This window comes from Ranitomeya imitator, chromosome 3, assembly GCF_032444005.1.
Source record: "Ranitomeya imitator isolate aRanImi1 chromosome 3, aRanImi1.pri, whole genome shotgun sequence".
NCBI classification, from domain to species: domain Eukaryota; kingdom Metazoa; phylum Chordata; class Amphibia; order Anura; family Dendrobatidae; genus Ranitomeya; species Ranitomeya imitator.
This window is the reverse complement of record NC_091284.1, coordinates 63,894,980-63,919,567: the sequence shown is the minus strand read 5'-3', so window position 1 is coordinate 63,919,567 and position 24,588 is coordinate 63,894,980. Positions and strand designations below refer to the sequence as shown.

General features: G+C 38.0%; 1 protein-coding gene across 48 annotated transcripts in view; it reads right to left on the bottom strand.

The window, feature by feature from the left end:
* The window catches only part of ROBO2 (roundabout guidance receptor 2), a 1,525,058-nt gene that overhangs the window by 172,866 nt on the left and 1,327,604 nt on the right, over positions 1 to 24,588 (bottom strand). For 26 of the 48 annotated variants that reach the window (XM_069760932.1, XM_069760937.1, XM_069760914.1 and 23 more), the window contains exons 6-7: positions 22,987 to 23,114; positions 3,038 to 3,162 (exon numbers count right to left, since the gene is read on the bottom strand). In XM_069760932.1, the coding sequence (XP_069617033.1) occupies positions 3,038 to 3,162; positions 22,987 to 23,114 (253 nt within the window). Of the gene's footprint in view, positions 1 to 3,037; positions 3,163 to 17,867; positions 17,880 to 22,986; positions 23,115 to 24,588 lie in introns of all 48 variants that reach the window. The other 22 variants (XM_069760912.1, XM_069760922.1, XM_069760919.1 and 19 more) reach the window with 1 other exon arrangement.

The following is a 24,588-nucleotide window of genomic DNA, read 5'->3' as shown; positions in this document are numbered from 1 at the left end:
CATGAGGAGTAATATCAGCCCACTAGAGCAACCAGCAAAAAGGAATCATAAATCTGCAAGCTGGACTAAGACAAAAATTAAGCAAAACGTGGAACAGGAAAATCAAAAACTTAGCTTGTCCTGAAGAATACAGAAGCGGGAAGCAGAGGTAACAAGACACACTGATTACATTGATAGCCGGCGAGGAAATGACAAGAAAGCCAGGTTAAATAGGAAACTCCCATATCCTGATAGAACAGGTGGACACCAGAGACCGCAGAGAACACAAGTCACCCAGTACCATCTGTAACCACCAGAGGGAGCCCAAAAACAGAATCCACAACAGGAGTCCCTCAAGGCTCAGTCCTCGGACCCCTACTTTTCTCCATCTATACCCTTGGCCTGCTGCAACTCAAAGTCCCACCTCTCTGCTGTCCAGAATCCTGAAGTGTCAATCAGCCACATTCTCCTTCTCTCGCTTCCTCAAGCTCAAAGTGGACACTCATTATCTTTCCTTTATCTCATGTATCTTCCCAACCTGAGTTATCTACCACAATAAATGACATCACGCTATCCCCTTGCACTGGAAAATAGCTGCCTTGGACTCCGTCCTGTCCTTCAAACCACACATCCAAGCTCTTGCCACCTCCTGTTGCCTCCAGCTCAAAAATATTTCCAGAGTTCATCCTTTCCTAAACCTTTAACCTACTAAAATGCTTGTGTATTTCCTCATCATCCCCCTCCTTGACTACTACAACATCCTCCTCTGTGGCCTACCTGCTAACACTCTTGCACCTCTCCAGTCCGTCCTTTGCTGCCCAACTAGTTCATCTCTTTTCTCGCTTATCCTCCGCTTCCTACCTTTGCAAATCCCTTCATTGGCTCCCAAATCCCCAGCATATCCAGTTCAAACTAATAACACTGACCTACAAAGCCATCCATAATCTTTCTCCTTCATACATTTCCAAACTAATCTCCCATTATTTTCCTTCATGTAATCTCCAGTATTTACAAGACCTCCTTCTCTCCTCCACACTTATTTGTTCCTCACTCAATTGCCTCCAAGTCTTCTCCTGTATTTCCTCCATCCTCTGGAATTATGTGTCCCAAAATGTCCGATTATCCACCACATTCGGATCCTTCAGGTGGAGCCTGAAAACTCACCTTATCAAGAAAGCTTACAACCTGCAATGATCACGCTGCCACTTCAACAGCACTGGAGCTACTGCAAACCCCTAACCTACTCCATTATCCTGTAGAATGTAAGCCCGCAAGGGCAGTGTCCTTCTCCATCTGCTCCAGTCTATCATTGTTAGTTTACTTTAAGTGATATCTTTATTTTGTATGAAACTACTTCTCATGTACAGCACCATGGAATCAATGGTGTCATATAAATAATAATAATAATAATAATAATAATAATAATAATAATAATAATAATAATAATAATAAAAAAAAGCTCTCCCATCACAGTTTTTATCCTCTTACTATATTGCAGTCATCATATTTTATGGCAGTGTGTACTTACAATTGCTCATTTTGCCTTCTAATTCTTCTCTTTCATCTGCTTTATGTAAAGTCAAGAAATCTCTTGTCCCTGTATAAATCATTCCCCTCCTCAGCTCCTGACACATCTACTCCCTCCTCCCCCTGATAGGGAATTTTGCAGTGACTCATGACTAGTGTTGAGCATTCCGATACCGCAAGTATCGGGTATCGGCCGATACTTGCGGTATCGGAATTCCGATACCGAGATCCGATATTTTTGTGATATCGGGTATCGGTATCGGAAGTGTAAAATAAAGAATTCAAATAAAAAATATTGTTATATTCACCTCTCCGGCGGCCCCTGGACATCAGCGGGAGGATCCGGCGTCCGGCACGGCTTCTTTCTTCAAAATGCGCGCCTTCAGGACCTGTGGTATGACGTCCCGGCTTCTGATTGGTCGCGTGCCGCCCATGTGACCGCCACGCGACCAATCAGAAGCCGCGACGTCATTCCTCAGCTAAAGTCCTAGAATGAGCGCCTTTTAGGACCTGAGGAATGACGTCGCGGCTTCTGATTGGTCGCGTGGCGGTCACATGGGCGGCACGCGACCAATCAGAAGCCGGGACGTCATTCCACAGGTCCTGAAGGCGCGCATTTTGAAGAAAGAAGCCGTGCCGGATGCCGGATCCTCCCGCTGATGTCCAGGGGCCGCCGGAGAGGTGAATATAACAATATTTTTTATTTTAATTCTTTATTTTACACTTTAATATGGATCCCAGGGCCTGAAGGAGAGTTTCCTCTCCTTCAGACCCTGGGATCCATGAGGATACATTCCGATACTTGATGTCCCATTGACTTGTATTGGTATCGGATATCGGTATCGGCGATATCCGATATTTTTCGGGTATCGGCCGATACTATCCGATACCGATACTTTCAAGTATCGGACGGTATCGCTCAACACTACTCATGACTCATACAAAGAAAATTGACCTCCTGTTTCTATATAGAGCTAAGAAGGATTCAGCTAGTTAGTTGTTAATCGCGTGATGTTACAAAGTGGAAAAGAGAATTAGCTAGGTAGAAAGACTAAGTGAGCAATTGTAAGTGCACAGTGCCATATAATATGATGACTGCAATATATCAAGAGGATAAAAAAAATGATGAGAGGAGGGCTTTTTTAACAGCCACTAGTAATTGCGAGTTATGACATTAATTAGCTACAACCCTTAATAACAATCTAATTGATAGCAGGAAACAGCTTTTAGGATTGCAGTAAGCTCCTAGCCTAACCTATTGGGCCTCTATGCAGCTGCACAGGTTGCACCAATGTCATGTCTTTCCCATTCTTCTGGCTTTACAGTCCACCTTCTAAAAAATTTTCACATCAAGAATATTTCCATTGTTCCCTACATTTGCCAAACGAAAACCAAATATGTATAGATGGCTGTCTGGTTTCACCAAATCCACCATTAGTCTAACATGCATAATGTTTTTGCCCTCCTTTAGACACATGGTGAGGGGAGCAGTGTACAATATTGCCCAAATCGGTGAAGACGCTCTCCTTACCTGACTTCCTTCCTTTTGCCAGAAGACAGCAGGCTGAGGATTTCCTTTCGTTTCACAAGGGAACGTCACAGTCCGTCCCTGAGCTACGATCTGATCACGCGGTCTCACCACAAATTGAGGAGGTGCTGCGGATATAGAAAATGATCCAGTTGGGAAAAATCTTGACTTGAAGATACAAATGTACATGATCTATATAAATGCAAAGTTTCCTACTGGCCTTTAGCTTTTTGAGCAGAGTCGCATTAAACTTCTTTTCTACCATCTCTTAAAGTTTGGAGTAATTTGTCCAGCCATGTAAAGGTTTGCCAAAATGGTAAAAGATCACATATATTCTTCATCACATAGAATTTCTTGCCATCAGATACCTAATGATCTGAGTTTGTCCCATGATTTTGTGGTGTGACATGAGACTGCAGGTCAACCTATTGATGCACAAAAATGCACCCTTATAGAGTTAAAGGGATATTCCCATGAAGATCCTATCCCAATGTCTAGCAAGTGTAATATTGATAACATTAGCAAATACCTCCATTTAGAAATGTAGCATAGTTCTTCTGATGCACTAGGTCGCTTACCCAATGTGCAGGGCATTGCAGTAGTATCTATGGTTATGACCAATAACAGCTAACTGTCGTAACCATGGATGCCTAAGCTACGGCAATGCCCTTCACATGTGGTAAGTGAATCAGAAGAAGTACACAACATTTCTAATTGGAGGTATCTGCTAATATTATTACACCTACTACATATTAGGATAGGATCTTGGAGATGGAAATACCCATTTAAATCTTAAATTTGCTCTCTGTGTATAATTTCTCAGTATATCACCGTGATATTGATGCTTTTAGTCGATAGTTTATTGATAGGTAGGAAATTAATAAAACTCACAAATGGTGGCCATCATCCCTGATTTCACCCCACCACGCCATTATAAGTCTATAAATGCAACACTGGACAAATTGCCTTCCGTGGTCTGGTATCACGGCTCCCTTGCTGCATTCGGTTAGCACAGACTTCAATCACTGTCATGCATAAGCACTGTTATGCTAATATCCGCGTCGGAGGGCGAGTGGGACGATATGGAAATCAGCATGTAGAACATGAATAAAAAGCATAGGCCATGTGTGAGGTGGGCTTTCAAATGTGCGGATGAAAGACCTCAAGGTTAATCACCTCATTTTTAGAGCCGCTACAACAGCACTGAGTCTGGATAAAACGCCAGATAATGAAGAAGCATTTGGAAGTATTAGACTAAAGGAGTGGAATGCAAATGGTCTCCGTCGTTTTCTCTTTTTTTTGCCTTTTCACTTTTTCTAGTTAACGAACTTTATACATATTGCTGCTTTTATGACCTTAAGGGATCCCTGTAAAATGAATTATTTAATGTGCGGCAATCACAGGCACATGCCGCTAGCCATAGATAACGTTAGCCTACTGGCCAGTCTCTCAGAATAGCCCAATATCAAGATCAGGTTTTTACCTATTTTTTGACTCTATTTTACATTTATCCAAAATAAGGATTTTTTTTCAGGATGTTTTCAAAACCAAGATCAGGGGGCTCTATGCTATAGTTAAATGTAAATGTGCAGACAGCTGTAATAGTCACATTATATTACACGACTGCAAACAGCTTTAATACTGCCACATTTCACTTAGGACTACAAGGCCTGGACTTTTCTGCTTCTCCAAATCCAGATTTAAGGCAGAACTCTATAGAGGTCTCAGTTGGGTTCAGTAGGACCATGGAGGTCCAGGGCTTGTGCCACCGTCAGGGGTGTTCAAAACCGGCCAGCTAGTGATTGTGGAACAGACTCTTGTCTCTTATGGTCAAATAATTCATTGTTCTAGAAATATATTTACAAGTATATACTTTAGGTGCTTTGATGAACCTCCTTCATTTTCTCCTTATATATTGGGTTTTTTGATTGCTCGGTTGTTTAATCGCTTTCTTTAGCCATAGGAGAAGGCAGAGAATACAGCATACTGCCAGCCATCACTAGACTGCAAATTCACAGGGAACTGGGGGATGGGAGCCAGGATTTCTCCCAGGCCTGCAAATATATGTCGATTGTGCTCTGGTCACACGAGGCTCGAAAGAAATATACACATATATATATATATATATATATATATACACAAACACTAAAAAGAGAGTATACATGTATTGTATACTTTAAAGTTCCTAAACGTTTCAATTGGTCCAGTGGATGCAAGAAGTTAATAGTATTTGTGTTTGGTGATAGATTACAATGGACTTTTACTTGCATACATACAGTGGCATGTAAAAGATTTGGCACCCCTGGTCAAAATTACTGTTACTGTGAGCAGTTAAGCAAGTTGAAGGTGAAATGATCACTAAAAGGTCTAAAGTTAAAGATGACACATTTTCTTTGTATTTTAGGAAAAAAAATATATATATATATTTTTTTAATCTTTTACTTTTTCAAAATAACAAAAAGGAAAACAGGCTGATGCAAATTTTGGGCACCCTGCATAGTGAGTACCTAGTAGCACCCTCTTTTACAAGTATCACAGATTGTAAATGCTTTTTGTAGCCAGAGTCTGCTAAATCTTTCTGGAAGTCTGTTGCAGTCAAGCGAGAGTTCGGATTTGCCTCTCTAGCAATCCTACAAGCAGCTCTCACTGCTTGGTCTTCCAGACCTTATCTTGACCTCCACTGTTCTCGTTAACTGTCATTTCATAATTACATTTCTAACTAAGGAAAATGCAACTTGAAAACGCTTTGTTATCTTCTTATAGCCTTCTCCAGCTTTGTGGATCTCCACCATTTTCATTTTCAGAGTGCTAGGCAGCTGCTTAGAAGAACTCATGGCTGCTGTTTTTTGATGCAAGGTTTTTATAATGATGATAGTGAAGAAGCCATACCCCTAATAGGCTGCATAATGTCTGAACTGGTTAAAGTCATCTGAGCACACAAATCTCCAAGGTGCTCAGACACTCAAACATTTGCATCAGCCCATTTTCCTTTTCCTAATTTTTTAAAATGTAAAAAATAACTATATATATATATATATATATATATATATATATATATATATATACAGGTCCTTCTCAAAAAATTAGCATATAGTGTTAAATTTCATTATTTACCATACTGTAATGATTACAATTAAACTTTCATATATTATAGATTCATTATCCACCAACTGAAATTTGTCAGGTCTTTTATTGTTTTAATACTGATGATTTTGGCATACAACTCCTGATAACCCAAAAAACCTGTCTCAATAAATTAGCATATCAAGAAAAGGTTCACTAAACGACCTATTACCCTAATCTTCTGAATCAACTAATTAACTCTAAACACATGCAAAAGATACCTGAGGCTTTTATAAACTCCCTGCCTGGTTCATTACTCAAAACCCCCATCATGGGTAAGACTAGCGACCTGACAGATGTCAAGAAGGCCATCATTGACACCCTCAAGCAAGAGGGTAAGACCCAGAAAGAAATTTCTCAACAAATAGGCTGTTCCCAGAGTGCTGTATCAAGGCACCTCAATGGTAAGTCTGTTGGAAGGAAACAATGTGGCAGAAAACGCTGTACGACGAGAAGAGGAGACCGGACCCTGAGGAAGATTGTGGGGAAGGACCGATTCCAGACCTTGGGGAACCTGAGGAAGCAGTGGACTGAGTCTGGTGTGGAAACATCCAGAGCCACCGTGCACAGGCGTGTGCAGGAAATGGGCTACAGGTGCCGCATTCCCCAGGTAAAGCCACTTTTGAGCTACAGAGAAGCAGCACTGGACTGTTGCTAAGTGGTCCCAAGTACTTTTTTCTGATGAAAGCAAATTTTGCATGTCATTCGGAAATCAAGGTGCCAGAGTCTGGAGGAAGACTGAGGAGAAGGAAATGCCAAAATGCCTGAAGTCCAGTGTCAAGTACCCACAGTCAGTGATGGTGTGGGGTGCCATGTCAGCTGCTGGTGTTGGTCCACTGTGTTTCATCAAGGGCAGGGTCAATGCAGCTAGCTATCAGGAGATTTTGGAGCACTTCATGCTTCCATCGGCTGAAATGCTTTATGGAGATGAAGATTTCATTTTTCAGCACGACCTGGCACCTGCTCACAGTGCCAAAACCACTGGTAAATGGTTTACTGACCATGGTATTACTGTGCTCAATTGGCCTGCCAACTCTCCTGACCTGAACCCCATAGAGAATCTGTGGGATATTGTGAAGAGAAAGTTGAGAGACGCAAGACCCAACACTCTGGATGAGCTTAAGGCCGCTATTGAAGCATCCTGGGCCTCCATAACATCTCAGCAGTGTCACAGGCTGATTGCCTCCATGCCACGCCGCATTGAAGCAGTCATTTCTGCCAAAGGATTCCCGACCAAGTATTGAGTGCATAACTGAACATTATTATTTGTTGGTTTTTTTGTTTGTTATTAAAAAACACTTTTATTTGATTGGATGGGTGAAATATGCTAATTTATTGAGACAGGTTTTTTGGGTTATCAGGAGTTGTATGCCAAAATCATCAGTATTAAAACAATAAAAGACCTGACAAATTTCAGTTGGTGGATAATGAATCTATAATATATGAAAGTTTAATTGTAATCATTACATTATGGTAAATAATGAAATTTAACACTATATGCTAATTTTTTGAGAAGGACCTGTATATAGCCTAAAATTGAAAGGGAACGTGTCATCTTTAACTTTACATTAACTTTAGGCCTTTTTAGAGATTGTTTTATCTTCAACTTACTTAACTGTTCACAATAACAGTCATTTTTACCTGGGGTGCCCAAACATTTTACATGACACAGTGTACTTATCGCCCCCCTCAAAAAAAAAAAAAAGAAAAAAGAAAGACATCCGAGTGAGGCCCATTATTACGACAGGGCATGCAACACTACTTGATTGCATTTATCTAGTTTATTGGTCAAAAAAAATAAAATAAATATATATATATATATATATATATATATATATATATATATATATATATATATATATATATACTGTATATGTGTGTGTGTGTAAAAAAAATGTGAAAATAGACTAGATAGATTCAAGCAGATAGTGTTGCATGACCTGGCGAAATGGCACAATACAAGATAATTCAAGGAAAAAAAAAATGTAATACTTATTAAACAGTAAAATATGTCAGCACTCAATTGACACAAGGGCGACATCCGAGTCATATCTGTTTTTTTAATGGATCAATTCCCTTTAGTTATATCCACAAATTCGACAAAAAAAATATATGTCTCTGTTTTTTTTTTTGTAACATATAGTGGGCCGAGGAATAGAACGGAACAGCTTCATAATCTATTATGGGTAGGTGTTCAATCTATGAAAAACACAGATAGAGCATTCATGTGAAAAATGGGTGTCTTAAAAAGGACAACAATGTTACGGTAGAATCGATATTACAATAATATTACTGCTATCCATATGGCCTATTAGGATACAGGGATATCATATAGAGAAGGATCTGCTCTGGTACAGTTCTTCTGATCACTCATAATAGATCAGTATAGGGGATTCCGAAATGGGGCATAATTCTGTACAAAAGAGTTTTCCTCCCAAGCAACCCCTTTATGACCCCTTTACGGAATTACAAATTATCTTTTATTCCTAATATTCGGTGTATATTTGAGATTTACCACCCAATTATGAATTTCTACTTAATACTATTATTCATTTTTAGATTTATTTTCCTTTGTTTTTGCTACTTTTTAAGTTTTTTTTTTATCCTAACAAAAAAAGCATTTACCGTACTTTACCTTGTTCTGATACATTAGCAGCATTTCTGAAATGACAAAGCTCTTAGCCTAGTAGGGAACCATCTAATAGAGAGACTCGCTATTTGACGAGCCTTTCACAACATGTATATGTTTTGTCATGTCTGATAAATATTTTAGGAGAAGTAAATAATATATCACCATTATTAATGTATTAAACAGGGCGCTACACGCGGCTCTACAAAAGGTTTTCTGCTTTGGCGAAAATTTGTCACTGTCAGAAGCATAAAGTGATGGATTGGCAACCTGACCTTATACAAAAGAGAATTAAAATAGTGTCTGTCAACATGTGAGGCGGACGTGATAATCAATGACCAAGCATGGGACAGTTATTAGGAGCCTTAAAAAGCCTCGTTACAATCTCTTAATCCATTTATCTTTCAAAAGGATAAACATTGTAAGAATAGTGTGATCAGGCAGATGTAGCGCGATACATCCCTGGTTAGCAGCAGACATGCAGGTGACTTTACATAGAAGGGGACATGTATTGCAGACCCTTCTTATATGTTCTCTTAGGGCATTTGTGGGTAATAGAGGTGGCCTCACCCGAAGGACCTTTCTCAATTAGAGCCAAGAGATTGTAGGATTGTAGAGCGCTCTCGTTAATCTGTGAACACAATGGACATGTATTGCTTTGAATGGGTCAGTGCTCCAATTTGCAGGTGAAATCAGTTGGTACAAGCTTTATTGATCCACGGCAGACTTAGCACCATAGGGGATTTTATGTATACCAGTGTGTTGGACCTGAGCCTTTCATCAGACAGAGCAGAGTATGCCCAGAGCAGCACAGTGGGGGGTGAGCCAAAGGTTACATTACGGAGAGTCACCCTTGTTGTCTTCTGGAACACGAAATCTGAACTCAGCTGGACTATCCTTTATGACTAACCTGACAGTCTGTATACTAAAAATGGCCACACCTACTTGCATCCGATAAGGGGTATCATGACAGAGTCACAACTTGAAACTCCAGGGCACTAATGTACAGTTTTTTATCCTCACAGCGACCATGTGCCATTTATATCATTGGTATCTATGTATGATAGAGGAGGCTTGAGACCACCAGGATTTGTAGAAATAGTTATACAGCCGTATTATTTAAGCACAGTATAGCAGTATTATTTAGATATTGTATAGTATTAGTTAAACATTGAAAAGCAATATTATTTCAACACTGTACATCAGTACCATATAAACAGTATTTAAGATGTACAGCGGTATTGTATAAACATAGTGTAATAGTATTGTTTAGATATTGTAAAGTAATATTATTTAGACACGGTATAGTAGTATTACTAACACATTGTAATGCAATGTTACTTATATATTGTTTAGGACTACAATTAGACATTGTATAGTAGTGATATTTAGAAATTAGTAGTACTGGATAGTAGTTGTATTTAGACATTGAATAGTTGTATTATTTAGAGATTGTACAACAAGGTAATTTAGACACAGCAGCAGTATTATTTAGACACTGTGCAGCAGTATTTATACACTTTGTAGCTGTATTTAGACACTGTAACAGTATTATTTATTCACTATGTAGCAGTATTATTTAGACACTGTCTAGTAGTATTATTTATATACTGTGTAGCAGTATTTATATACTGTGTGGCAATATTATTTAGACACTGCGTAGCAGTATTAATTAGATACTGTAGCAGTATTCTTTAGACACTGTACAGCAGTATTACTCAGACACTGTAGCAGTATTATTTAGACACTGTGTAGCAGTATTATTTAGACACTGTACAGCAGTATTATTTATACACTGTGTAGCAGTATTATTTAGACACTGTACAGCAGTATTATTTATACACTGTGTAGCAGTATTAATTAGATACTGTAGCAGTAATCTTTAGACACTGTACAGCAGTATTACTCAGACACTGTAGCAGTATTATTTAGACACTGTGTAGCAGTATTATTTAGACACTGTACAGCAGTATTATTTATACACTGTGTAGCAGTATTATTTAGACACTGTGTAGCAGTATTATTTAGACACTGTACAGCAGTATTATTTATACACTGTGTAGCAGTATTATTTATACACTGTGTAGCAGTATTATTTAGACACTGTGTAGAAGTATTATTTAGACACTGTAAAGCAGTATTATTTAGACACTGTGTAGCAGTATTATTTAGACACTGTACAGCAGTATTATTTATACACTGTGTAGCAGTATTATTTAGACACTGAAGCAGTATTATTTAGACATTGTGTAGCATTATTTAGACACTGTGTAGCAGTATTATTTATACACTGTGTAGCAGTATTATTTAGACACTGTGTAGCATTATTTTGACACTGTGTAGCAGTATTATTTAGACACCGTGTAGCATTATTATTTAGACACTGTGTAGCAGTATTCTTTAAACACTGTGTAGCAGTATTCTTTAGACACTGTGTAGCAGTATTCTTTAGACACTGTGTAGCAGTATTATTTAGACACTGTGTAGCAGTATTATTTAGACACTGTGTAGCAGTATTATTTAGACACTGTAGCAGTATTATTTAGACACTGTAGCAGTATTATTTAAACACTGAAGCAGTATTATTTAGACACTGTAGCAGTATTATTTAGACACTGTGTAGCAGTATTATTTAAACACTGTGTAGCAGTATTATTTAGACACTATAGAGCAGTATTATTTATACACTGTGTAGCATTATTATTTAAACACTGAAGTAGTATTATTTAGACACTGTGTAGCAGTATTATTTAGACACTGTGTAGCAGTATTATTTTTTAGACACTGAAGCAGTATTGTTTAGACACTGTGTAGCATTATTTAGATACTGTGTAGGAGTATTTTTTAGAGTTTGTGTAGCAGTATTATTTAGACACCATGTAGCAGTATTATTTAGACACTGTGTAGCAGTATTCTTTAGATACGGTGTAGCAGTATTATTTAGACACTGTAGCAGTATTATTTAGACACTGTAGCAGTATTATTTAAACACTGAAGCAGTATTATTTAGACACTGTAGCAGTATTATTTAGACACACTGTGTAGCAGTATTATTTAAACACTGTGTAGCAGTATTATTTAGACACTATAGCAGTATTATTTAGACACCGTGTAGCATTATTTAGACACTGTGTAGCAGTATTCTTTAGATAATGTGTAGCAGTATTACTTAGACACTGTGTAGCAGTATTATTTAGACACTGTGTAGCAGTATTATTTAGACACTGTAGCAGTATTATTTAGACACTGTGTAGCAGTATTATTTAGACACTGTGTAGCAGTATTCTTTAGACACTGTAGCAGTATTATTTAGACACTGTGTAGCAGTATTATTTAGACACTGTACAGCAGTATTATTTATACACTGTGTAGCAGTATTAATTAGATACTGTAGCAGTAATCTTTAGACACTGTACAGCAGTATTACTCAGACACTGTAGCAGTATTATTTAGACACAGTGCAGCAGTATTATTTAGACACTGTACAGCAGTATTATTTATACACTGTGTAGCAGTATTATTTAGACACTGTGTAGCAGTATTATTTAGACACTGTACAGCAGTATTATTTATACACTGTGTAGCAGTATTATTTAGACACTGTGCAGCAGTATTATTTAGACACTGTGTAGCAGTATTATTTCGACACTGTACAGCAGTATTATTTATGCACTGTGTAGCAGTATTATTTAGACACTATGTAGCAGTATTATTTAGACACTGTACAGCAGTATTATTTATACACTGTGTAGCAGTATTATTTAGACACTGTGTAGCAGTATTATTTAGACACTGTACAGCAGTATTATTTATACACTGTGTAGCAGTATTATTTAGACACTGAAGCAGTATTATTTAGACATTGTGTAGCATTATTTAGACACTGTGTAGCAGTATTATTTATACACTGTGTAGCAGTATTATTTAGACACTGTGTAGCATTATTTTGACACTGTGTAGCAGTATTATTTAGACATTGTGTAGCATTATTATTTAGACACTGTGTAGCAGTATTCTTTAAACACTGTGTAGCAGTATTCTTTAGACACTGTGTAGCAGTATTCTTTAGACACTGTGTAGCAGTATTATTTAGACACTGTACAGCAGTATTATTTATACACTGTGTAGCAGTATTATTTAGACACTGAAGCAGTATTATTTAGACATTGTGTAGCATTATTTAGACACTGTGTAGCAGTATTATTTATACACTGTGTAGCAGTATTATTTAGACACTGTGTAGCATTATTTTGACACTGTGTAGCAGTATTATTTAGACATTGTGTAGCATTATTATTTAGACACTGTGTAGCAGTATTCTTTAAACACTGTGTAGCAGTATTCTTTAGACACTGTGTAGCAGTATTCTTTAGACACTGTGTAGCAGTATTATTTAGACACTGTGTAGCAGTATTATTTAGACACTGTGTAGCAGTATTATTTAGACACTGTAGCAGTATTATTTAGACACTCTGTAGCAGTATTATTTAGACACTGTAGCAGTATTATTTAGACACTGTAGCAGTATTATTTAAACACTGAAGCAGTATTATTTAGACACTGTAGCAGTATTATTTAGACACTGTGCAGCAGTATTATTTAAACACTGTGTAGCAGTATTATTTAGACACTATACAGCAGTATTATTTATACACTGTGTAGCGTTATTATTTAAACACTGAAGCAGTATTATTTAGACACTGTGTAGCAGTATTATTTAGACACTGTGTAGCAGTATTATTTTTTAGACACTGAAGCAGTATTATTTAGACACTGTGTAGCATTATTTAGATAATGTGTAGCAGTATTCTTTAGAGATTGTGTAGAAGTATTATTTAGACACCATGTAGCAGTATTATTTAGACACTGTGTAGCAGTATTCTTTAGACACTGTAGCAGTATTCTTTAGACACTGTAGCAGTATTATTTAGACACTGTAGCAGTATTATTTAAACACTGAAGCAGTATTATTTAGACACTGTAGCAGTATTATTTAGACACTGTGTAGCAGTATTATTTAAACACTGTGTAGCAGTATTATTTAGACACTATAGCAGTATTATTTAGACACCGTGTAGCATTATTTAGACACTGTCTAGCAGTATTCTTTAGATAATGTGTAGCAGTATTACTTAGACACTGTGTAGCAGTATTATTTAGACACTGTGTAGCAGTATTATTTACACACTGTAGCAGTATTATTTAGACACTGTGTAGCATTATTTAGACACTGTGTAGCAGTATTATTTAGATATTGTGTAACAGTATTATTTATTCACTGTGGTAGCAGTATTATTTATCATTTATTTATTCAGTTACTTCATGTATGTTGCTGTTCGTTCATTGCATGCTGCTATCCATTATACACTATGGCATATTGTTGATAATAAATCACTACATGTGATTTTTTTTTAGAGTATATGGTGGTGGTAATAGCTCTGTATAACATTGGTATTTACGCAACTGTATGAAAGTGTTATTTAGCACATGCATGCCATCATTATTTGGGATGTAAAGTACATGGTACTAGAAATCAGATTCTATACGTTATGGTTACTGATTCACGTTGTAAACCATAAGGAGAGGGCATCAATAGTGATGCCACACAAGACATCATCCGTTACCAGACCAGCACTTGTGAAACCATAGCACAACTATTACAAGACCCGTAGATTTCATATGGAGAATTAGATTATGCAGTGAAATATTATCAGTGATGATTCATTACATATTATATGTGCAACTGTAGCAGTTACCAACGTAACGATGTGTTATTTGCGTAGTACTGCTGTTCTCATTTGCTTAGAAATATGAATGGTGAGCCATGCGGTCAACCTGGCGAGCACGGCCATCTAGTTGGCGGCTGCTACATCTGTACATATTCTGATTTATTACATCAGGTCTCATCCTTTCACGCTTGCTGATCGGAAACAAACCAGAGGGTGACTTTTTTTTGTTTTTCAAAATGATTGGAAAACTCTTTTTTATGCTTTTGGGTCATAGTAGAAATTTGCATCTGCTGTTTGCAATGGAGTGACCATTTCCATCTGAGTATACAGAACTTAGATTTATCATCCAAAGTTTCCCTTGTACCAGATGAAATATTTAATTCATAGTGGAACATATGTGCCTGGGGCCGAAGGGCTTAAAACAAATACATTTTCCAAAGCCCTTTTCCAGTCATATTTTATTCAGAAAGACAAACGATTCCACTGCCGACCTTTGGACAGGATGCTTAATTGCAAAATCCTTTCAACGTAGACATTTATGACAATGTTTTCTTAGGCTGCATCCATAGGGGAACTCTTTTCTCCTTTAGTATGGTTTAATAAACAGTAAAGAAATTTCATAAAGTTTCATTTTTCTATACGAATTGTTTATGGTGAAGTGGATCTTCCCCCAACTTCTGACATTTTAATACGCAACTCTTTGTGGTTAAAGATCATTGTCGAAATATCTACAAAAATCACTGAATGTTAAGGACTTGTTGGACGTGACGTAACCGCTGTTTATTCGCACACATTCCACATTACAGGGAAATGCCAATGAAAAAAGTAAGTTTCCATTGTAATTATTTATGTGTATCCTTTAGACCAATCATGCCCAAGGCAAAGCTGAAGGCAGCTCCGTAGGCAGGGTTGCACTGTCTTCTCCTTCATAACGTCTTGGCTGGATTACTCACATATATTCTGCCCAATCATAAAGAAAACAAGAACCAGAATCTGATGGCTTCATTGTTCTCTCTCACCAGCAGAAACTGGCTCTTCGCTCTGCTATTTCTGGCACAGGAGGAAATAAGAACTAACGCTGACGACCGAGCAGTCATTCAGCTTTCTCTCTCCCCGCTACCCCATACAAATGAACTTTCAGATCAGCTGAGCATTTACATATTTCAAAGAGTAGAGAGGAGAAAGTATCTGCCAGAAACCTTTAATCGAGGTTTATCTCCCAAAGAACCAAAGGACCAGATGCTAAACTTCATGACTCTCCGGACAGATAATCCCAAGGAAGTGCCAAGAACCCACCTGTTGTGAATTCCGCTCTTGGGCTCCCTCCGGTGGTTGTAAGTGGCACTTTTGTGAGTTCTGCTCTTGGGCTCCCTCTTGTGGTTTCTAGTGGTATGGCTGCTCCTTGGAGTTAGCTGTCGTCAGCTGCCTCCACTTATCGTCCGCTATTTAAGTCTGGCTCTTTCTTCAGCCTGTGCCACTTGTCAATGTTTCCTGGCTGGATTCACATCTCTGCTTGGATTCTCCTGGTTTCCTGACCAAATCTGCAAAGATAAGTTCTGGCTTTGCTCATTTCAGTCCACATGCTGTGGACTTATTGTTCTGTGCATTCTAAATTTGTCCAGCTTGTCAGTATGGATTTTTTCTGTTAGCTGGAAGCTCTGGGAAGCAGATTTACCCTCCACACCTTTAGTCAGGTGTGGAGATTTTGTAAACTCTGTGTGGATTGTTTTGTAGTTTTTATACTGACCGCACAGTATCCTTTCCTGTCCTATCTATCAAGCTAGACTGGCCTCCTATGCTAAAATCTGATTTCATTTCTGCGTATGTTATTTTCCCCTCCTCTCACCGTCAATATTTGTGGGGGGCTATCTTTCCTTTGGGGATTTTCTCTGAGGAAAGATAGGTTTCCTGTTTCCATCTTTAGGGGAAGTTAGATCTTAGGCTGTGCCGAGGGGTCTAGGGAGCGTCAGGTACCCCCCACGGCTATTTTTAGTTGCGCTGCTAGGTTCAGGGTTTGCGGTCAGTACAGATACCACCTCCTTCAGAGCTTGTCTCATGTTGTTCCTAAACCACCAGATCATAACACCCATCATACACATTAGACTGTTGGCCAATCCATGTTGGCTGATCTCACCAAATTTGAGGAGATTAGCCGACCATCTAATAGACATGAGCGTCTTCCAACTCTCTCCCAAACAAGTTAAGGATCAGGCAGCTGGAATTCTATTGCCTAATCCTTTGGTTGAGGAGATGGGAATAAATTCTGCCAGACATTTTCTGGCAGCAGCTCTTTCATAGAGAACACAAGAATGCTCAGTTGACCTGAGCGTTACGTTCCTATATATGGAGAAGAGATAGCTGTTGGTCAAGAAATATGGCCAGTATAAGGCTTGCCATTTACTTAAGGTTAGCATTGCTTCAACCAACAGCCATTCCTCCCAACTCCTTCATGTGTTCTCAACAGGGAGAGAGGAATATAACTCTACCAGACATTTCCTAGCAGTGGTTTATCTACCTTATAGTCAAAAACCTTAGTTTCCCCCAACATCTACTCTCGATGAAAAGTATAGTTACCACCATAGACATCAGATGGCAGATCAGCTCAGCCAATTTTGGTCAACAACATTCAACAATGAGGCTGGTCTTTTGAGAAAGCAGCTAAACATTCGCTACCGACATCCTGCCATAAGAGGGTAGAGCACGACAGTGGTATAGAAGGTAGGGAGGATACAGTGCTTCCTCATGGCTGACACTTACTGGAGAATGTGGCTGTCATTGTTGGGACTGTAGCTGTATTTACTCCTGTTCTGAGGATAATGACCCAATACATGCAAATCAGTACATGGTATTATATGCATGTTTGCCTGCCCCAGCCCTGGTAAAAAATGATAAGTAACCTCTTGATACAGACAGAAGACACAGTTGGGTTCAGATAACATAGCGGATTGATCACCAATACCATAAACTCAATGTTTTCTGTGGACATAAGAAGAACGGCCATAGTAATTGGTGGGAGTTTCAACCCTTAGACCCTGTTAATGGCAATGTCTGTCAACTCTATAAAAGTTGTAGAAAATAAGAGTTTGAAAGTAAATTATCTTGCGATATAAAATGAATGTTTTAAGTACTAGTAATATTTTTGAGAGTTGCAATAGTATAAATGGTAAGTTTTCCCAACGGTCCTGCAAAGGAAAAGCATGTAAGTCACATTCTCAGTGCAAGTGCTTGTGATCTGCTGGTAATATACTACATGTGCAATAGACACGGAGGCGTCTCCCTGTACCATGAATATAAAGGAAGGATGGAACACTGCAAAATGCCATGCTAACGTAATATAAGGATGGTTACTTACCAACAGGGCGAACTGAAGAAATTACAATGGTGGTGAGAGAACATAAAAAGAAAATTAAAAGAAAGTTTGTCAGAATGTGACATGCAAAACTACATGGCTATAGTGACTACAATAGATTAAAATCATCAGTGCATGCATGAATCAGCTGAGAAACACAGGGGGTCGTGTATGAAAACTAGAGAAAAAGTCAGTAGTGTTGCCCACGACAAACTGATCATACTAATGAGATCCTTAACATTCAGATTTGTCATGGGAAATATCACTCATTGGCACTGTACTACTTTTTATCCATTACCGCCCTGTATGAAGTAAAATATATAAAAGTGGGAGTAATAAAAAATCTAGTTAACCGCATGCGTAAATATTACCGGCAAATACAGTATTAAGCAAAATATCCTCTGCTTAGATAGATATGAGATAGACATAATAGACAGATATAATGGATAGATAGATAGATAGATAGATAGATAGATAGATAGATAGATAGATAGATAGATAGATAATAGATAGATAGGTAGATAGATAGATAGATAGATAGATAGATAGATAGATAGATAGAAGAAATGAGATAGATAGATAGATAGATAGATAGATAGATAATAGATAGATAGATAACAGATAATAGATAGATAATAGATAGATAATAGATAGATAATAGATAGATAGATAATAGATAGATAGATAATAGATAGATAGATAATAAATAGATAGATAGCTAATAGATAGATAGATAGATAATAGATAGATAGATAGATAGATAGATAGATAGATAGATAGATAGATAGATAATAGACAGATAGATAGGTAGATAGATAGATAGATAGATAGATAGATAGATAGATAGATAGAAGAAATGAGATAGATAGATAGGTAGATAGATAGATAGATAGATAATAGATAGATAGATAACAGATAATAGATAGATAATAGATAGATAATAGATAGATAGATAATAGATAGATAGATAATAGATAGATAGATAATAGATAGATAGATAATAAATAGATAGATAGCTAATAGATAGATAGATAATAGATAGATAATAGATAGATAAGCAGATAGTCTATCTAGTTTCCATGTATCTTAGAAAATACATCTAATTTATCTATCTCAGATTATCTACCTATGATAAGTTTTCTATCTATCATTTTGGGGCCACCACATATTTATTACATTAAAGGGGTTATTCAGGATTTTAGTTATTTTTTTCTTGCCGTGACTAAGAATTTACAGGTGTGAAGTTGGTAATTTCCTGCCTATTCTGCTTCTTGTTAACCATTCAGATGATGACTCTTCTGCTTCTTTTCACCTCTTCTGGGCCACTCTGTGGATGGGGCATCACATACAATATCATGCTGATTAACAGCTAGGAAGCGGGGAGCAGGCTGTAAATTAGCATGACATCGGCAGAGTCACCTCATCCACAGAACAGAGTGGAAAAGAAGGCGCTACTCTCTGAGCGTGACGTCACTGGAAGCGCGAGAATCACCAGCAGGAGCCGTTTGTGACCGCTATGAGCCGGCAGAGATGGTCAGCGGGTAGAACAGGCAGGAGGTTGGCAACTACCTGCTTGTAAGTTCTTAGCCCCCGATGACGATAACCAAAGTCCCGGATAAACACCTTCAAAAATCAGCAACATTAACAATGAGATTAGTTTATGGTTGTCTTTTAAAACCGTTATCTACTCGCACAATTGATTTACCAACACAAGGAAGACCTTGAACAGGTTTTCTATAAAATTGCTATATAGGGGATACTGGTTCAGCACTTCTATAACCCTGAGATTCCAGATCAGCGATAATGTGTGCAAAACTGTAAAGCGCTGCGGAATTTGTTAGCTCTATATAAAAATGAAGATTATTATTATTAATATCAGAACAAATTTCATTATGTCAATGTGTTAGATTCTTCTGAAATGTCTAACCAATAAAATGAGTTTCCCTTTACTAGTGGACAAACTTAGCTTTCCTATTAGATTAGCAAAGGCAGATACTATATATTAGTGTGGAAAAGAGAGAAAATGATTGAATTCATCCACCTATATAATATATATGAGCGAATATGGCAGATGTTCAAGCAAATAGCTTCAATTTCCAAAAATTAACCCATGCGTGAATTTCATATATAGCCAGGCCAACAATTCCGTTCTCCTTCCATCTCCGATAAGATATTCACGAAGGTTTACATGTGATGTATTGTGTTGAAAAAAAAAAGCATGGAATGTGGTAAAAATACTATTATTAGCCTTATAACAGCTTGCATGATAGCACTAAACATGCGCCACTAAACTGTGAAATAGTGTTTCCATTGAGTGGAGAAAAATCATTCGGTGCAATTTCATCCCGGAATGGGAAAATGATATTTGTAAGAACCTCAGAATTCTTTGAATATTTTTCTTTAATGATTATTTGCCTTATCTTTTGCGAAAATAAAATATATTAAGGGGGAACTCACATTTTTAATAGCATTTCTTGAGTATTTGTAACACTTTAATGAAATAAGGGAAAGAAAATCAAAATCTAGAAAATATATTGTTTCATGTTTGCTGATCCTGTTTTAAAGGAATATATCCTGAATCATATTATTTATTCGGGGCATATTTATCAATGTTTTCTCGTTATAGTACAAACTGTGACTAGATGGTTTTAAGTTGCTCCAAATTTATCATAGTGGTCCATGCTGTTTAATAAATCTGGTGCATCTTTAGACTGTGTAGGATAAAGCCCCCCATAATCAATAGATTGGCCAACAGATATCTCTCCCGAGTACCCCCATACACAGGAAGGCTCGTCTTGGCGTTTCTCTGTTTTCTACGAGAGAGTTGGTGATGGGCTTCTTTGGTGGTGGCTTATTTCCCGTAGAACAAAAGGATCGGCCGTAGGAAATTCAACTAGTCAGATCCTTCACTTCCCCAAAATCATCTGTGATATGAGTCAGAAGGTCCTTAAATTCATTAGTCTATTAGCATAAGATCCCAAGACTGGTGCAAAGTAAAAGGAAAAAGTCGACTCGTTTCCCATAGTAACCAATTAGATTCATTCATTTCCAGAGACCCTGTGAAATACCAAAAATTACATCTGATTGGTTGTTATGGGCAAATAGTCCATTTTTTGTAATAAATTCCCTTCCAAGTGTTCATCCCCTATTAGCTTTCTTAGGCTACTTTCACACTGGCATTTTTTTTTTAATACGTCGCAATGCGTCGTTTAGGGGAAAAAACGCATCCTGCAAAGTTGTTTGCAGGATGCGTTTTTGCCCCATAGAGTTACATTACCGTATTGACACACGTCCCAACCATCTTACGACGGTTGCGCCGTGTTGTGGCGGACCGCCGGGAGCAAAAAAAGTTAAATGTAACGTTTTTGCAGCTGACGGACCGCTTTTTCCGACCGCGCATGCGCGGCCGGAACTCCGCCCCCACCTCCCCGCACATCACAATGGGGCAGCGGATGCGCCGGAGAAATGCATCCGCTGCACCCGTTGTGCAGCACATCCAACGCTAGCGTCGGAATCTCAGCCCGACGCAATGCGACGGGCCGAATCCGACGCTAGTGTGACAGTAGCCTTACTTTGTGCCAGAAATTTGTATAAAAACGTTGCTTTTTTTTTGCACACTTTCTACTTAACCATACCACTTTCAGGGGAATCCATGCCCTCTTGTCAGTCAAAATATATATAAAGGGGATAATTTATAAAGGCTTTCTCAACAATTTTCAAAATGTTAATCTTTTTTTGACATGTCAATTTTACATAAAAATGTGCAACTTTTATGATTTTAGTCCACTTCTAAAAAAGTGGACATGGTTAACTACGAAAATAAGGTTTAACACAGATTTATGATTCACCAACATTCCACTGGCCTCCACCTGATCTATCACAAAATAACTCTTCTCTGTGGGACTACATCAAGGAGTTAGAGTATCTGCCCTCATAACCCAGCTATAGGGTATGAACGACTTCAGACCATGCATCAATGAGACAATGGAGTCCATACCCGAGGATATGCTGGCAAATATCTGGAAAGAACGGAACTACGGCCTAGACATCTGTCATGCCCCTAATGGAAATCACTTTGAATATACTGTATGTAGTTTATAGATAAAACTTAGATAACACGTCTTTTCATGTTAATACATTTGCATTAGGTATTCTCGGTTATGAACACCGAGGCTATAATTTTACATCGTCCTTTTTGAATCATCCTGTACTTTATCACATATTGTCCAAACATTTTAGCCATTTAGAGGAGCCGATGAGGGGCACATGTCAATGCAGTCTTGGTACATAAGAAACAGGAAGGGTCCATAGTCTGAGTTAAATGTCACATACTTTGGACCCATGATTATCACCATAGGAGGAGAGTTAAATAGGTTGTCCACTACTAGGACAACCCCTCCTCGATCTAAATGTTTGGCCTCTTTAAAATAAAACCACCTATACTCAGCTCCTGTGCCGGTGCAGTTCCAGCATTGTCGGTACTCGTGTTTCTGGGGCTCATGTGTGGTTATGATATGTGAGCCCTATGTCCAATCAGCGCTGGCATCACTGTCCCCTCCTTCGGATATATAGGTAATCAAAAGGTAACGAGAGTAGCAGCTGGCTACTCACTTCCTCTTAATTACTAATATATCGGAAGATGGGGACAGTGACACCGGCACTGACTAAGCGCTGGGCTCACGTGACATAACAACCGGGAACGCGACTGCAGACACCACTGGAACTGCGCCGACATGAGGGGTGAGTATAAGCGCTTTCAGTTTAATGGGGCCAAGCATTCAGATTGATAAGGGGTTGTCCTAGTAGTGGACTACCCCATAAAAAACTGAATCTGAACCCATTAGTAAAATTTTCACAGGACAACTAAAAGGAAGGTATTCCGTTAATTTGTGAAATTCCTTCTTAACCGTCATACGAATGTCTCCTGTTTAATTGGATTATTACTACTTCACAAACTTTGGAACTAGGTTTGCTGCGATATTTCATCTGTATAATCGAATCTAATCGAAATTCATGCAATATACCTGAAAGTTAATATGCAGGAAAAGTCAATCACTGTCACCTCTCATGTCTGATTGTTTTAGAAATCTAATGAAATTAGAGAACAAATGATTGTACCTACCTCTTACTGTGAGCGTCGCTGAAGCCTCCACTTTACCAACCCGGTTCTCCGAAATACACGTAAACGTGCCCTCATCAATACTGGCAGCCTTCTTAATCCGTAAAGTGTAATCATCCTTGATGTCATATCTATATATCAAGGTGTGAAAAAAAAAAATTGAAAATCTTAATGTAATAATGGATGTTTTCTCAAGACACGCAAGCCTTTACCTTGCAACATATAGATTAATCACAGATGTACCTGTTAGCACCATTCATCGTAGTCTTTAATAATTTCACGCTAACATAAATCTCAATGACAGTTTTATGACTCTATGCATTAGTTAAAAACTTTGAGGCAATAAAATTAGTACTGCCATGTGCTCCCGGTATTAGGGCATTATTAATAATATCACATTGTTCTTTGCAATATGGCAACATGACAAATGAGCGCGATCAGTCCTCGATATGACACGTCGCGTGCGCTCTCTGACACCATAAGCATTACATTGTTATGCTTTTGTGGCTTTCCAATCTATTTAATCATCACTATACTCTGATAAAACCTTTTAGTCCCTTTGGAGAACAAGATCGCATTACTTTTACTTCGCTTGATGGAGCTTCGGGCATAATCAACATAATTCAAGTGATCTAAGTCATCTTGGCAAAGCAACTAGCTGGGACTACAAATCCCAGCATATGGACAATGTGCACCTACCCATAGTGCGCAAGAGGTTCTTTCTTGTACAGTAGATATCACAGTCTTTTATACACTTTTCCATTTTGTCTTAGACATAGATATGCTAGCACCATTTAAAGGGGTGTCCTATCTCACAAATCGCTATGATATGCCACCACTTTATGATCGGTAGAGGTCTGTGCTCTGGAACTATCAACTATCTTGTTTTTTGCCAGAAAAAAAGTTCTTTATAATGGATCAAACCCACACAGTGGGAGCTGATTGACCTGATGGCCCAGGAAAAGCAGAACGTCCCATTCAAGTTATTGTGATTGGTAGAGAGCATGGTTGGGAGCATGGCTGTGTAGAGAAAAATTAGCAGGGACCATCAATTTTGCATCTTTGCACTGCTAGGATAATTGGGGGGCCGAAATTCTGACTTCTCTCATTATAAAGTAAAGGCTTATCTTGATGGGAAGCCTCATTTATAAAGTTTGAGGTAAAAAGTATAGTTTGGACTTTTCTCGATAGGCATGTGGACGAGTCAGATGGGTAATAATGATCAGAAATTCATAAATTAGAGATCTATAAATAAGATGATGGTCTTCAAAAATAAAGCAACATGAACTAAAGCTTTATGGTAAAAATGGACCACCAAGGTGGAATATTTTCAACAAATTACTTGGTGGTAGAGGTTTAAGAAAAAGCATAAAGGCAGAACTAATCAGTTCGGAAGTAATCAGTGACATCTGCAAACCGGTTTCATAAATGTTTGCAGATACAAAGACAATTCACATCTTACTTTGATCGGACAACACGGTGCTGACTTACAAGGATTATGGGCTTAATTCTGGCCAAGAACACATTGACAGTGTCACAGCTGGTTTTATAGTAAATGGGGCACTGGAATCTAGCATAACAGATGCAAAAGTAGTATTTTTTTTT